This window comes from Psittacula echo, assembly GCF_963264785.1.
Source record: "Psittacula echo genome assembly, chromosome: Z".
Classification (NCBI taxonomy): Eukaryota; Metazoa; Chordata; class Aves; order Psittaciformes; family Psittacidae; genus Psittacula; species Psittacula echo.
The window spans coordinates 24,581,514-24,593,598 of NC_137742.1; the positions used below are offsets into that span (position 1 = coordinate 24,581,514).

A 12,085-nucleotide genomic window follows, 5' to 3' on the forward strand; every position below is an offset into this window, starting at 1 on the left:
CTGCTTGAGAGCAAATATGTAAAGATAAAGCACATCAGGTAAAAATTAAAGGTGGTCTTCAGGGTACTGTAATATATATTTTCAGTAAGTCCAGGTTCCCAAAAAGTCTTGATTCCAAAGTTTGCTGCTAGAGCTGAGAGGAGCACTCAGAAGTACAAGCTCCTTTGCCCATATTCTAGTACTTCAGGTAGACAGCTTTTTTTCCCCAGAGGTAAGGCAGAAACACAAGTGAATGAATCTCCTCTTACAGAACAGAGTGTGCTAATGAAACATTAATACACCACCAGTGCAGAAGTCTGGAATCAAAAATTGAAAGACCTATTCATATTACAATTTGCATTCAGGATTGGCACTAATTGGCAATGATGTTGGCAGCCTTAACAGGGAGGGCAAGAACTGAGTAAGCATGGACTTATTCATCCAATGAAGTGGTTCTTCCAGGTCAGACTTAATGCACATTTACTATGCAGAAAAGGAAGCAGAGCGCTGTTGTTGCCAGTAGTGTAACTGCTTTATTCGGAGAGCCTTGTCTTTGCTGGGTCTGTCAGTTTTGTCTAGGGATTTTCTCTGGTGCTAACCCCACTATCAGAGTGTTTTGAAAACGGCTTCTTGCAGATGCGCACTTATGCCTAATTATGCAGAATCAAAAAGAAAGAGAGTATTCTAAGCAACATAAAAAAGAATTTCATGGAACACTGCCTAGTTCAAAAAGGCAATGATTTGAAGACAACTAATGTCATAATGTAGTTTTACTGCATAAAACTGATGCAGTAGCTATTACAAACACCTACTTTTTACATTTGACCCATTAAAGCTGTAGCATGGGACAGATGTTTGCCCTGCTCAAACCATTGTTCTACCTCTTTTAATTTTGTTTTGAGTATTTCAATTTTCTCAGGTTTATTCAATACACTGCTGCAATGTTAACTTTCTTTGCATGTCATTTTTATCATGTATTTGCTCCTTTGACTTCTTGGTAAAGACCCTGATCTTTATCTTCAAAGCCCAGTTAATGAAACTAATCATTATCTTAGTGTCTTTTCATGCTGTTTATTGTATAGCTAGGATTTACTGACCATCTTTCTATACTTCATAATTTTTTCCAGTGTTTACCTTACACCTGGTGACCTTGTGACAAACCAGTCAAGAAATCTGTTAGTCAGTCATTCTTCCAGTCATTCAAGACCACACAGAATGTAAGCATTTCCTGAGCATCAACAACCAGGAGTACAATCAAAGAGTTTTGAGATGCATTTTATTTCTTTTCTGTATTTTGTTTTCAGTTAACTATGCCACGAGAGCACTGAGTAGTGCACATGGTGAACAGCTGTACCAAACTGTATGACTGTTTTTTTAATTACAAATCCTGTGAAGATTGTATTTTAATTTCAATTTGTTCAGTGAAGACCACGACTTGTGGAGAGGAGGTATGATCCTGCTGGAAGGGGACGAAATGGACATTTCCTTTTCTGAGGTGCAGAGGAAAGAGCAGGAATGGGGTAAGAGTAGCCAGCTGTGGCTGCGCAGCACAGAGTGGGTGACTGCTGTGTGTACCGGGGGCAGGCAGGAAGGGGAAAATGAGCAGGTCAGAGGATGGCTGCTTGTAAATGTACAGGTGAAAAATGGGCAAATGTTCCCGAGCTGAGTCTGGCTGCTGCTGTAGCTGAGGTTGAACCACACTGAGCTACACTACTTTCTACCAAATGAATCTAATGGCTGACAAGAGGTGCCCGAAGCTTATTAAAAATTGATGTCTTCTTAAAAAATGTTCTCAAAATGAGCTACTCAAGTCATGCCAGACATTCAGTGTTTTGCCATGAAGTACACGACTGATTGATGATGGTCAAGTAGAAGCAACAGTGCTTTTCCCAAGATGGAAAATGACGTAAACTTCTGTTTTTGTGGCTTTTAGCTTTAGTACCTTTTTAGCAACTATAGGCAGCATAGCACCCCTTTTCTGTTTGTGTAAGACAGTGTTGGCAGAGCACATGGTCTGTCGTAGTTTAGAGGCCAGAGCAGAACAATACTGTCACTTGTCTGTAACTCTAGGGTGACATAATAAAACTTGAGTGCCTTCTAATATTTCAATTTATGGCATAAATTAGAGCAGTTCAGTGACTATCCTAATATATGCCTTGCTGCCCCCCGATTACAGGGGTTTTTCTGGCAGTTGATAATAACTGAAGCATAGTAGCACTTTGGCAAATTCTTATTTTTTCCCAGTCTCATCTCAGGCAGTAGGAGAAAGAAAAGGAAGTGACAAAGATCTGCAGTGTTGTTTTTCACCACCTGGCAATTTTCCTACACATTGCAAATCCCCAGGTAGAAAATTAAGCCAATGGTGACATGACACTAAACCAGAAGCAGAATCCCACTGGAGGAGGTTTGGCTTTAAAAACTGAGGGCTCCAGAATTATGAGTAAATCCAGATTTTGAAGGCACAGGAGTTTGTGTGCAGAACCTAGAATACTGAGGAGGAACCCTTTTCTCTGATTATATTATAGTTAAGTTTGGAGTAGTGTATGTGTATAACTCACTTAGCTAAAATTAGTTCTTGCATTTCTGCATATACCTCATGTTTCCTTATTAAATATTGGTACAGGCAAGTTTCTGGTCAAATTCTGTACCTACAGGTATTAAAATCTTCTTCCCCAATAAATTAACTTCTAGGCATTTTAAGGGCCTGATCTAAGTACTGACAAGAACCCACAGAGAACTATCATCATTGTTACAAACTAATATCCAGCTTTAGTACCTTGTTCAAAGCAGAGAAAGACTGAGATTTGGAGAATTTTATATAGTTATTTTTTCTTCCACTATTAATCTGATGATCCGGATAGTTATTGTAACATTAAAAAAAAAAAAAAAGAATTTTTGATTTATCACCTGGGAATACTGGATAAACTCATCAAATTATAAATCTGAAATAGGGGAGACTTGCATTTTGTTTCCTACTTCCATTATCTAAGTACTATGTTAATTAGAGCACATCAATAACTGGTCTGTGCTCACATTTCTTTTCCTATGAAATAGGGATGTACTGATACTGTGGGATTCTATTCATTACGAAAGTGCTTAATCTGTTCTGATTCCACAATTGGATTAGCTCAGGGAACCCTGGGCTGTACAGGCATAAGTAAATAAGGCTGTGGTGCATACAGGTGTGTGTATATATATATATATATAAAATACCAGTATATTAGATTAGGACTCATGTTATCATTATGACATCTAAAACCAAAAGTATTTTCAAGACAGTATTTTTAAAGAGTATTTTAAAAATTGACACAGCCACTAGGTTTAAAAGCCATTTAGGTCCTTAAAGATCTAGGAGCTGTCTAGAAAGATTTACATAAGCTTTCAGGTGCCTCACTTCTGTGATCTGCTTCGGTTTCAGTGGCTCGAACAGCCTGGTCATAAATCCCAATGTCAACGCCCGTTTCAAAGTCAAACACTTAGCTTGCTTCAAACCCGTATCTAGGTGTACATAGCCTTTACCAATGATAGGAAGCTGGCAAAGCCGCTGCGATAAACCGCTGATTGATAGTTCGTTTTTAGAGGAATAGCGGGTGGTAGAAAACTCTGTTGTCATGAGGAATACCTGCCTAACTTAGTCCTGTGGCACCTCCCGGAGCGGAGAGGCTCGCCGTCCCCCCGCCCCTCCCAGGCGCACCGTGTCCCCGCTCGGCGGGGCGATCCCCTCCGGCCCCGCGCTCTGGCAGACCGCGCTGCTGTCGCCGGCCCCTTCCCTCGACCGAGGCAGGCGACGCGACAGGGGGGACTGCCAGGCCCGAGGGGCCGTGGCTTCGCGCCTACGTCCTGCCGCCCTTAGCAGAGAGGGGCAGCGAGAAGGGTCCCTGTCTCTCGCCCCTTCCCCTCGCCAGCTGGCAGACTCAGCCCGCTGCTGCACTTGCGCCTTATAAATCGCTCCGCTATCAAAGCCACCTGATCCTCGCAGTGCCCCTTCTCTTCCCCTTCCCGCTACCTGCCGCCCTCCCGCAGCTTTCCGCCCTGCTCCGCCTCCCGCACCACTGGCTCCGCCCGGCCCTGCCCGGCCCCGCGCCGCCCGCAGGCACCACCCGCAGCCGGGGAGCGTGGTGGCCGGCCCGGCTCCGCAAGCGCTGCTGCTGCCGCGCCGTTGCGCTGTGCGGGGCGGGGAGGCCGGGGCTGCCGACTGTGGGGCATGCGGGCGGCGCGGTTCTGAGCCTCCGGCTATGGCGGAGAAAGTTTCGTCGGCTGCGGAGCGACCGCGGAGCGCCGGACACGTCGGCTCCTCTTGCTCCGGCTCCTCCTCCGGCTCGGAAACTCTCTCTGAGGAGGGAGAGCTCGGCGCCTGTGGGGCGGCGGCGACGGGCCGGCTTAGGCGGCTCCCGGGCGAGGAGCGAGCGAGCAGCGGCGGCCGGGCGGAGGAGGACGCCTCGCTAGAGGAGCGGGATGAAGAGGTGCGCGGGGCCGGGGGGGACGGCGTTGCTTTTATCGGCCACAAACGGGAGCGGTGTGGTTTCTGCTCCCCTGGCTCTCGCCCGTTCTGGCTGCCGGTAGTGAGGGCTGGAGAGTTTTGCATGGAAAGGGTGTATTTTTCTTTTAAGGAACCTTTTTTTCTAGCGTGTCACCTTTGGATACCGTTGCTCTAAAGCAAACTCGTGTCAGACGGAAGTGATGGACAAGCCCCTAAACTACACTAATCCTCTTGTGAGAGCTAATGGCAGGCTGTGGATTATGGAGGATCTCTGTGGGTGATAGATCTGTAGCGTGATACGCGGATAACGCGTGTTGTTCGCTCCCTGCCCATCCTGATCTAGCTGCAGTATTTCTAACGGCACTCTTAAACCCCGAACAACTCCCCCCACTATGTTACAGTAAAGTGACCCTTTTGTATCTGAGACCGTTTCTTTTTTCTAGCCATGAACCCCAAACCAAGCATATTGTTCTGCCTAAGTCCTGCTTTACTTTGTCTGCGTACTTTGTCTCCTGTATACCTTACAGGAGTGGCTGATGTACCTTTTGTTGTTAACTTCTTAATTTGCTCTTAGCTGGTGTTTCTTTATTCTGTACCTTTAAGCAGCTGGATGTGCAAAGTTTTCTTGGGGGGAAACCCTCGCTTTTTTAAAGGAATATCTTTGAAGTGCTGACTGAAGTTATTTGCAACTAGCTAAGCTGTGGTTACCAGTGATATTTCCCTCTACAGTAATGGCTGTTTGTGTAGCTCCTGCTTTACCCTTCATTCCCTGATGCCTCCACTACTAAACTGATAGAACAGTAGGGCAGCAATGTGAATTTGACCTGATATGACTTTATCCCTTTTTTTTTTTAATTATTATAATTTAAATGCACAAACTTGGGCCAGGTTCCTCCTTTATTTCAGTTGCATGAGCTCACGAAGGCTGGAATGTTTTTGCAGAAAAGTGCATTTATGATAGTAGTAGAAAGAATGTGTATATATTTAAATTATTTAGTTATTTTTAATAGAGATGTGAACTTGATTTATTCAGTGGACTGAGTAGGAGCTCTGTAGCTATTAGCATGGTGCTCCCTGGTAGGTAATTGATATATTCTGCTTCTCAGCAGATCTTGTATGTGTGGGCTAGGGTCTGTGCTTACCACAACTCTGTGATGTCTAGTTGGTTTGGTGCTCAGTTGGTAAGCCTGCAAAATACCATATGGAAATACACAAAGGCTGTCTGTTCAAGTAGCTGAACTCAGAGCTGCTGGCAGACCAGTAAAGTTCTGGTTAAGGCCGGTTAGTTCTGTGTGTGCTTTGGGGATGCATTATAGGTACCTTTTGAGTTGAAAATATAGGGAAGCCCAAAAAGAAGCCAACATTGAATTCATTAGAGTTTGGAAATATTCTACATGGGCAGTCTGATACCTCACCTCCAGTTAGTAAGGATAGGAGATACCAGAATAAACTCATTTTAATGTAATGGGAAAGGTTGCTTAGAATTTGCAGCCTTCTTCCCTTCTCTTTATTTCCTTCTGCTAGACTCTTTCATTATCTGAAACTAGTCTTTTTTTTGTCTGTGTTTTTTTGTGCTTTGGTTTTGCCCATTCTTCCATTTTGGGGCAGTGGGTGCTTGCAGCTGAATTCCTGCCTACATGCAGAGCCACCTGACAAATGCACCTGTATCATCTTTTTTTTTTTTTCTTTTTTTTTTTCTGTTCAAGGACACCACAATGCATTACAGTGCAGAAATAAATGAATGCGTGTTAATTTGAAACTGAGAGAGCATCTGTGTTACTTGCAAACTGAAACCCTTAAAGTAGTGAAAAAAGGCAAGACTAAGGTCCAGGATTAGCGTACAGACGATTTCAAGCTTTCTTGATGTGCCACCTGCCAGAAGAGTCACATGGAGAGGAGAACTTGAAGATACCATTTTCACATTAGCATGCTATCCTATCTTATTAGTGTCAAATAATGAAAATTACTATGTTCTCTGTTATGTTTCATTTACAAGTTCTTTTGGGGTTTATGATCTAGTACTTGATCATGCTCTTCCAGGTTTCAGTTTTTCTCTTCTGGCCTTGTTCCTGTTGCCAACATAGCAGAATTAAATCTATTGTCACGGCTGCTCAGTATCCTTTAGACACCAGTGAAACAGATTGTTCTGATAACTCTCTTGATGCTACTTTAGCTGTCAGTAAATTCTTCAAAGCCATGACATAAAAAAAATTTTCAAACTGCATTTATAAATGAGGAATTAGAAAACAACCATATTTTCCTATACGTGTTACTTACTTCATGTGGTATTCCGGCAGAACTGTTATTCTCCTATGACACTGTATACAACATACTCGACAACTCTGATCTTGTCTCCTCCTAGAATTCTTCTTCAGACTAAACAACCCCAGTGGCTTTAATCTTCTCATATAGAATGTGTTTCCAGACATCTGATCATTCTCATTGCTGTCTTGCGGAGTCTTCCCAGCTGGTCACATCTGTCTTGGAGCATGATATCAAAAAGCAGGATGCCATACTCAGATTTAGGCCTTGCCAGAGCTGAACTGAACAGAAAGATTATTTCAGAGGTCTCTCAAGCAGTGTTACTGTTTACGTACCCCAAACTGCTCATTTACAGTTTGCGGTCTGTTACGAGTGTCATGCCTTTTTCTGAAGAATGGTGTGAATGTTTCTGCTTTACCAAAAAGGACAATTTATCTCCCCACCTTGGTGAGGGAAGCTTAATGCTGTCACTTGTGGTGGGGCTGCTTCTTTTCTATCCATAAATTAAATAGTAGAAGTGAAAGCTTGTTAATTTGTTTTCCGGGTATCACATCTGAAAGAGTTAATTCCTGGAGGCAGATAGTGAAGGGAGAGGTGAGAAGAAAAGGTACATCACTACTTTGTTACAGTTTGTTTGTTTTTGTGGTGGTTTTTTTTTTTCCTATTATTACTTCGTCCTACTCTTCTGTAAACTTCACCTTAAAATTACAAAACAACCGAAGAAAACCAGCCTCTCATTTCATGTAAGCAAAGACAAATGATAATTTACAAGATCATGGCCATCAGTTACTAAGGTGGTTTTGATGTCATACTCTGAGGTCTTAGACTCATGAGAATGAAACATGGTTTTAACCTCATGTGGGAAGTGCTTTGCTTCAGAAACATCAGTGCATTGAAGTGATGTGGATAGCAAACAGTTGAAACTGAACTGAATTCCAGAGGATTATTTGCCTATGCTCTTGTGAGGTGAGTGGCTAACTGCTGACAGGAGCAGCCAGGATAGGATTGCATGGTGAAGGGCACTCAAGGCGAACACTACATAGAGGATGGCTTGCTGTTTTTAATGCAGCATGGTTGTTTAGTTCTTTAAGGATTATTCTGTATTCTCTTTAGAACTCTTGTTGGAAAGAGTATTTTCCAGACTGTCAAGGGAGGAGATGAAGCTGGGCAGCAGCATGTTTTCTGTTGAAATCTGGCCACTTTGACAGTCTGTGGATAGTCAATACCAATGCGGGATTATGCGGAAAGGGCTACATGCAAAAAACCCCAGGATTTTCCCATTTTCCTTTCTCTTGTATTTCTGTCTTCTCAACACTAGTCTTCCTTCTAGCAGAAAAAAAAAGTGACTGTGAACAGGAAACGTGTTTTATGAAGTTTACTGAGGCAAATGATGACAAGTGTCATTCTGGCTGCATTAATTTCATTCTAAATATTTTACAGTCTTTCATTCTGGTATGATATATGTGTTTTTTTGTTGGTGGCTTCCAAATCTCAGTCAGTGTTTTACAGGGCAAGTGAGAGCTCACTTGGGTTAATCCTCTTTCTTAAAGAGGATGAAGACAAGCTATGGATTTGTTGCCTACAGCAGTAATCTTAAGGATTTGAAGGTTAAATTGTATGTTTTAGAGTTGTGTGTCTTTTCTGTCTGTGTCAGCTGACCTACTGAAAGACCTTGTCTTTCTACAAACCTTGTCACAGTAACTGGGAATGCACGTTGCTTATCAGAGCAGAGTAGCAAGCCAGAGAGGATCAGAGGTCTTCAGACAGAATAATAGTTTGTCATATAGCACAGCTGTATTGGTCTGAAATGGATCCAAGAGCTTCTGAACCCACCAGTGTCTTCTGAATTACCACAGTATGTCCTCTTCGTCATTTTAGATGCTTTAAAAAAAACCCCAAAACCTCTCCCACACAAAAAAAAAAAAAGGGAGGGATAGAAATGTAGTGTTTTATTGTCAAATACTTTCAGTTCTTGCTTTGCAAATTAAATGTTTGTCACTGACGAAGCTATTAGAGTTGGTAAGGGTTGATTCTGTGTTGAAAAGATGATAAGCAACTGTAAAGACAGGACTTCTTGTGAAAAATGTCCACTGACATGTGAAGTTCATACTTCTACATTTTTACTCTCTAGTTGATGTGTATCATATTACAAAGATACTTCACTACACATAATAAGAATCACAAAAGCTTTTTCTGTTGCTGCTAAGTTGTTGCCTGAATGTGCCTTCTTGCTGTTTGTGTTGCAGTCTGTTGTGGCTTCAGGAGGACTGTATGGTGAGAATGAATTACTGGGAATCTAAGATTCTGTTGTGAACATAGTCATAGCAAGGTGAAGATGGTGGTGAAGAAAGCATTGCTCTAAAAGCTGCTCTTTCACACATTTGTCCCTGAGCATATGTCCTCTAGAGAGCTACAGTACCTCCAGCATTACAGATTGTCTGCCAGATCTTCACCCCAACAAAACTGTAGTGTAATTTGCAGGAGGGTGGAAATCAAATGCTTCAGGATAAAGTAAGCAAAGAGTGTGTGAAGTGATGGCAACGTTAATATGTGCATCCATGTATAACGGAGATGGTGATAGTTCTGTCAAAATATCACTGTAACCTAACTAGTAATGATGTTTTTGTTACTTTTGTCTTCCCCTAATGCTTGTCCTGCTGAAGTATTAACCATGGGAGATACTTAGACTGTGTGGGAGATTTTTCCTTCAATTGTTTCAGACTTCCTTGTCCCTGACAGTGATGGGTCATTCCCTGTTGTAGCACACCCTGGATTTTACAGTTACCTAAACATGAACTGCCTAATTGGCAGAGTGTGATCCTCAGATCATACTAAGGGATAGAAACGAAGTCATAAAATGTATACTTCTCAGGGTTAAAATTATTGCAGTGGGATTAAATAAGCGCTCATTGAGACTAGAGCAGCCACAAAGCTGTTCTTTTGTCACATTGACGCAGAAAAACAGCATTGCTTTTGTTTTTTTAGATCTATTTTTGATGTTACCTATAATGTTAAATACTTTACACTTTAAGTGTGTAGGACTGTTTCAACAGTCAGTTAAAATGCTTTCTTGATTTGCTTTTAGTATGAGAAAAATGTCTCCTAGTTTAAACTTCTTGCATGCAGGACAGGCCTTTAAGGTGAATGCTGATGTGCACCCTTGTTGTATAGAAATACACTGGGAAAAGGAGAGACACACAGTTGAGGGCTTTATCTAACACAGCTGTGTGCTGTTGCCTGTGGTTTATTATCTGTACAATAGTAGTGTTTATAGTTCTCTGGAGTTTCTTTTGAAGGATTTGGTGGGTATAAATAAGTAGAGCATCTCCCTTCTCACTTGAAATAAGTGAGAGCTGAAGAAGTAGATTCATATGTTGAGTTATGTATCTGTTTTCATGTGCCAGAACTACTTACGTATTTAAAATCCTTCTGGAAGGAGGTGTGTGATTATAGTCTTCAAAATTTGAATGCATTTGCAAAAATGGTTGAGTGGGCCTTTTACAGGCAGAAGGACATAGTCCTGAAGCTAATCTTCAGGATCTGTATGTTCAACTGTGAAATCAAATGTCGAAAAACATCCAAGTCCTGCATAGTCCACTGCCTTTGACAAAATTTTCACTAGATGTGAACTGCTTTGAACTGCATGTCAGTAAACATAACAATGTGATGCTACTGTTGTACTATGAGGAATATGATGGGGCTACTTTGCTAGCAGTAACAGCTTGTGTAAAGTTGAATTTGCACAAAGGGATAGAAGAATCCCAAGTTAAGACTTAAAATAGAAGCTCTGTCAACTGCAGTGCAAATGAGAAGATCCTTGAGCTAGCAAGCTGAGCAGCTGGATAGCCTTTTACTGCAATAATCCATGTAACAGGGTAACTTTTCTCTTGGTTTTGCTGCATATTATGGACTCTTTCCCTTTACCCCCAAAGAACAACTGTGACTTGGAAGATTGGCTTGCTGAAGCATTAATACATATCAATTGCTTGGTTTCCAGTCTTGCTATTTGGGTTACTTGGATCTGGCAAACATTAACTAGCAACACTCTCTGTATAAGATGTGAGAAGAACTTATTTAAAGGCAAAAATCTGAAATGCAGAATTCAGGGACTTACAAAAAGGGGCATGATGAATCTGAAAAGACTAGTAATGTGTATGAAGTCCTTAAGGTTTTCTGGTAAAGCTTCCTTAGGCAGAGTTGCGCTGACATCAGGCTGAAGGTTTTCTCTTATGCCCAATATGACGAAGCAGATGCTCGTTATTAAGAACTTAAGTGAGGCAGGCTCTGCCTGTTTTGCTGCTGGGTTGGGAGCTTTGATCTGGGAGAAATACCAGATCAAAAAACCAATGTTTTTTGGGTTAGTTTTGTACAGTACCAAGCACAGCAACATTACAGCTTGTTTTGGGAGCTCCTCAATGTTAACGGTATCATAAGCAGTACTGTACATGCTATTTTAAAAGCAGTGATATGGACTTCAAATATTCTGCAGTACAACCCGCCCAAATTTTTCTCATTTGTTGCTTCAGCCTTCAGATTGTGTATTTTCAGCTATTCTTTGCAGTTGTGGAGTTTAAAGTTCTTTTTTGAAATGAGGTTTTAATAGTTGGGTGGTATTAGGTTTTCGTGCGTATGACTGATGAGAGACTTGTGCTTAAAATCATGAAATGCTTGTAGCTCTTTGTACAATGATAGAAGGAAAAAAGATGGAGGTACTTGAGGACAAGGTAGCTGAAAATGTGAAAGATGTGGGGGGTGTGGTATGTATGTGGCAAACAAACTCTGCTTCAGAATCAAGCTGGGAACCTGTGTTAGCTTAGCTGAGCCAAGTAAAGCTTCACTTGCCCTTTCCTGATAGGAAGCTCTCATCCAACTTCTCTGCTGAAAGGCTGTCGTACTTCCGCCAGGGATAAGTGGGATGAATACCTTGCCCTCCTGCACAAATCTGACAAATTCTAAGCTGATGAATTTACACCATTCAGAGGTGAATTACAAGTATGTCAAGTGTTAAAGCTTAAGTGTTCTGTGGTATAAATAGCCTGGTAGCCCTTGCCACAGGTTTCTTTACTGAGTGTCTCCACATTTCAAGGAGGAACCTGGGCTGAAGGAAGTATTTCCTTCATTTTTAACAGATATCACCTACAGTCTTTAAATAGAAAAAGAGAACTTTCTCTTCTTTTTTTTTTTATTTTTTTTTTTTTTTTTTTTGCTGGTTAAGGAGCTCTGGAAGTCACTTTTGGAAGCAAAAAAATAAAGCCCTGTGTAAGCTACAAAAACCCCTTCCAAAATTGTGTTTGAAAATAACTGATTATAGGATAGTCAAGAAGGATGAATTTCCTGTTGCCTGGCAGAGAAACCTGTGCATTA

General features: G+C 41.7%; 1 protein-coding gene across 1 annotated transcript in view; it reads left to right on the top strand.

Moving 5' to 3' along the window:
• Positions 1-4,214: 4,214 nt before the first annotated feature.
• MAST4 (microtubule associated serine/threonine kinase family member 4) overlaps positions 4,215-12,085 on the top strand; it is a gene marked incomplete at its 5' end in the record, with an annotated part of 284,622 nt that continues 276,751 nt past the window's right edge. Inside the window, one exon of the mRNA XM_080637246.1 lies at positions 4,215-4,442. Coding sequence (XP_080493372.1) covers positions 4,215-4,442 — 228 coding nt within the window. The remainder of the gene's footprint in view (positions 4,443-12,085) is intronic.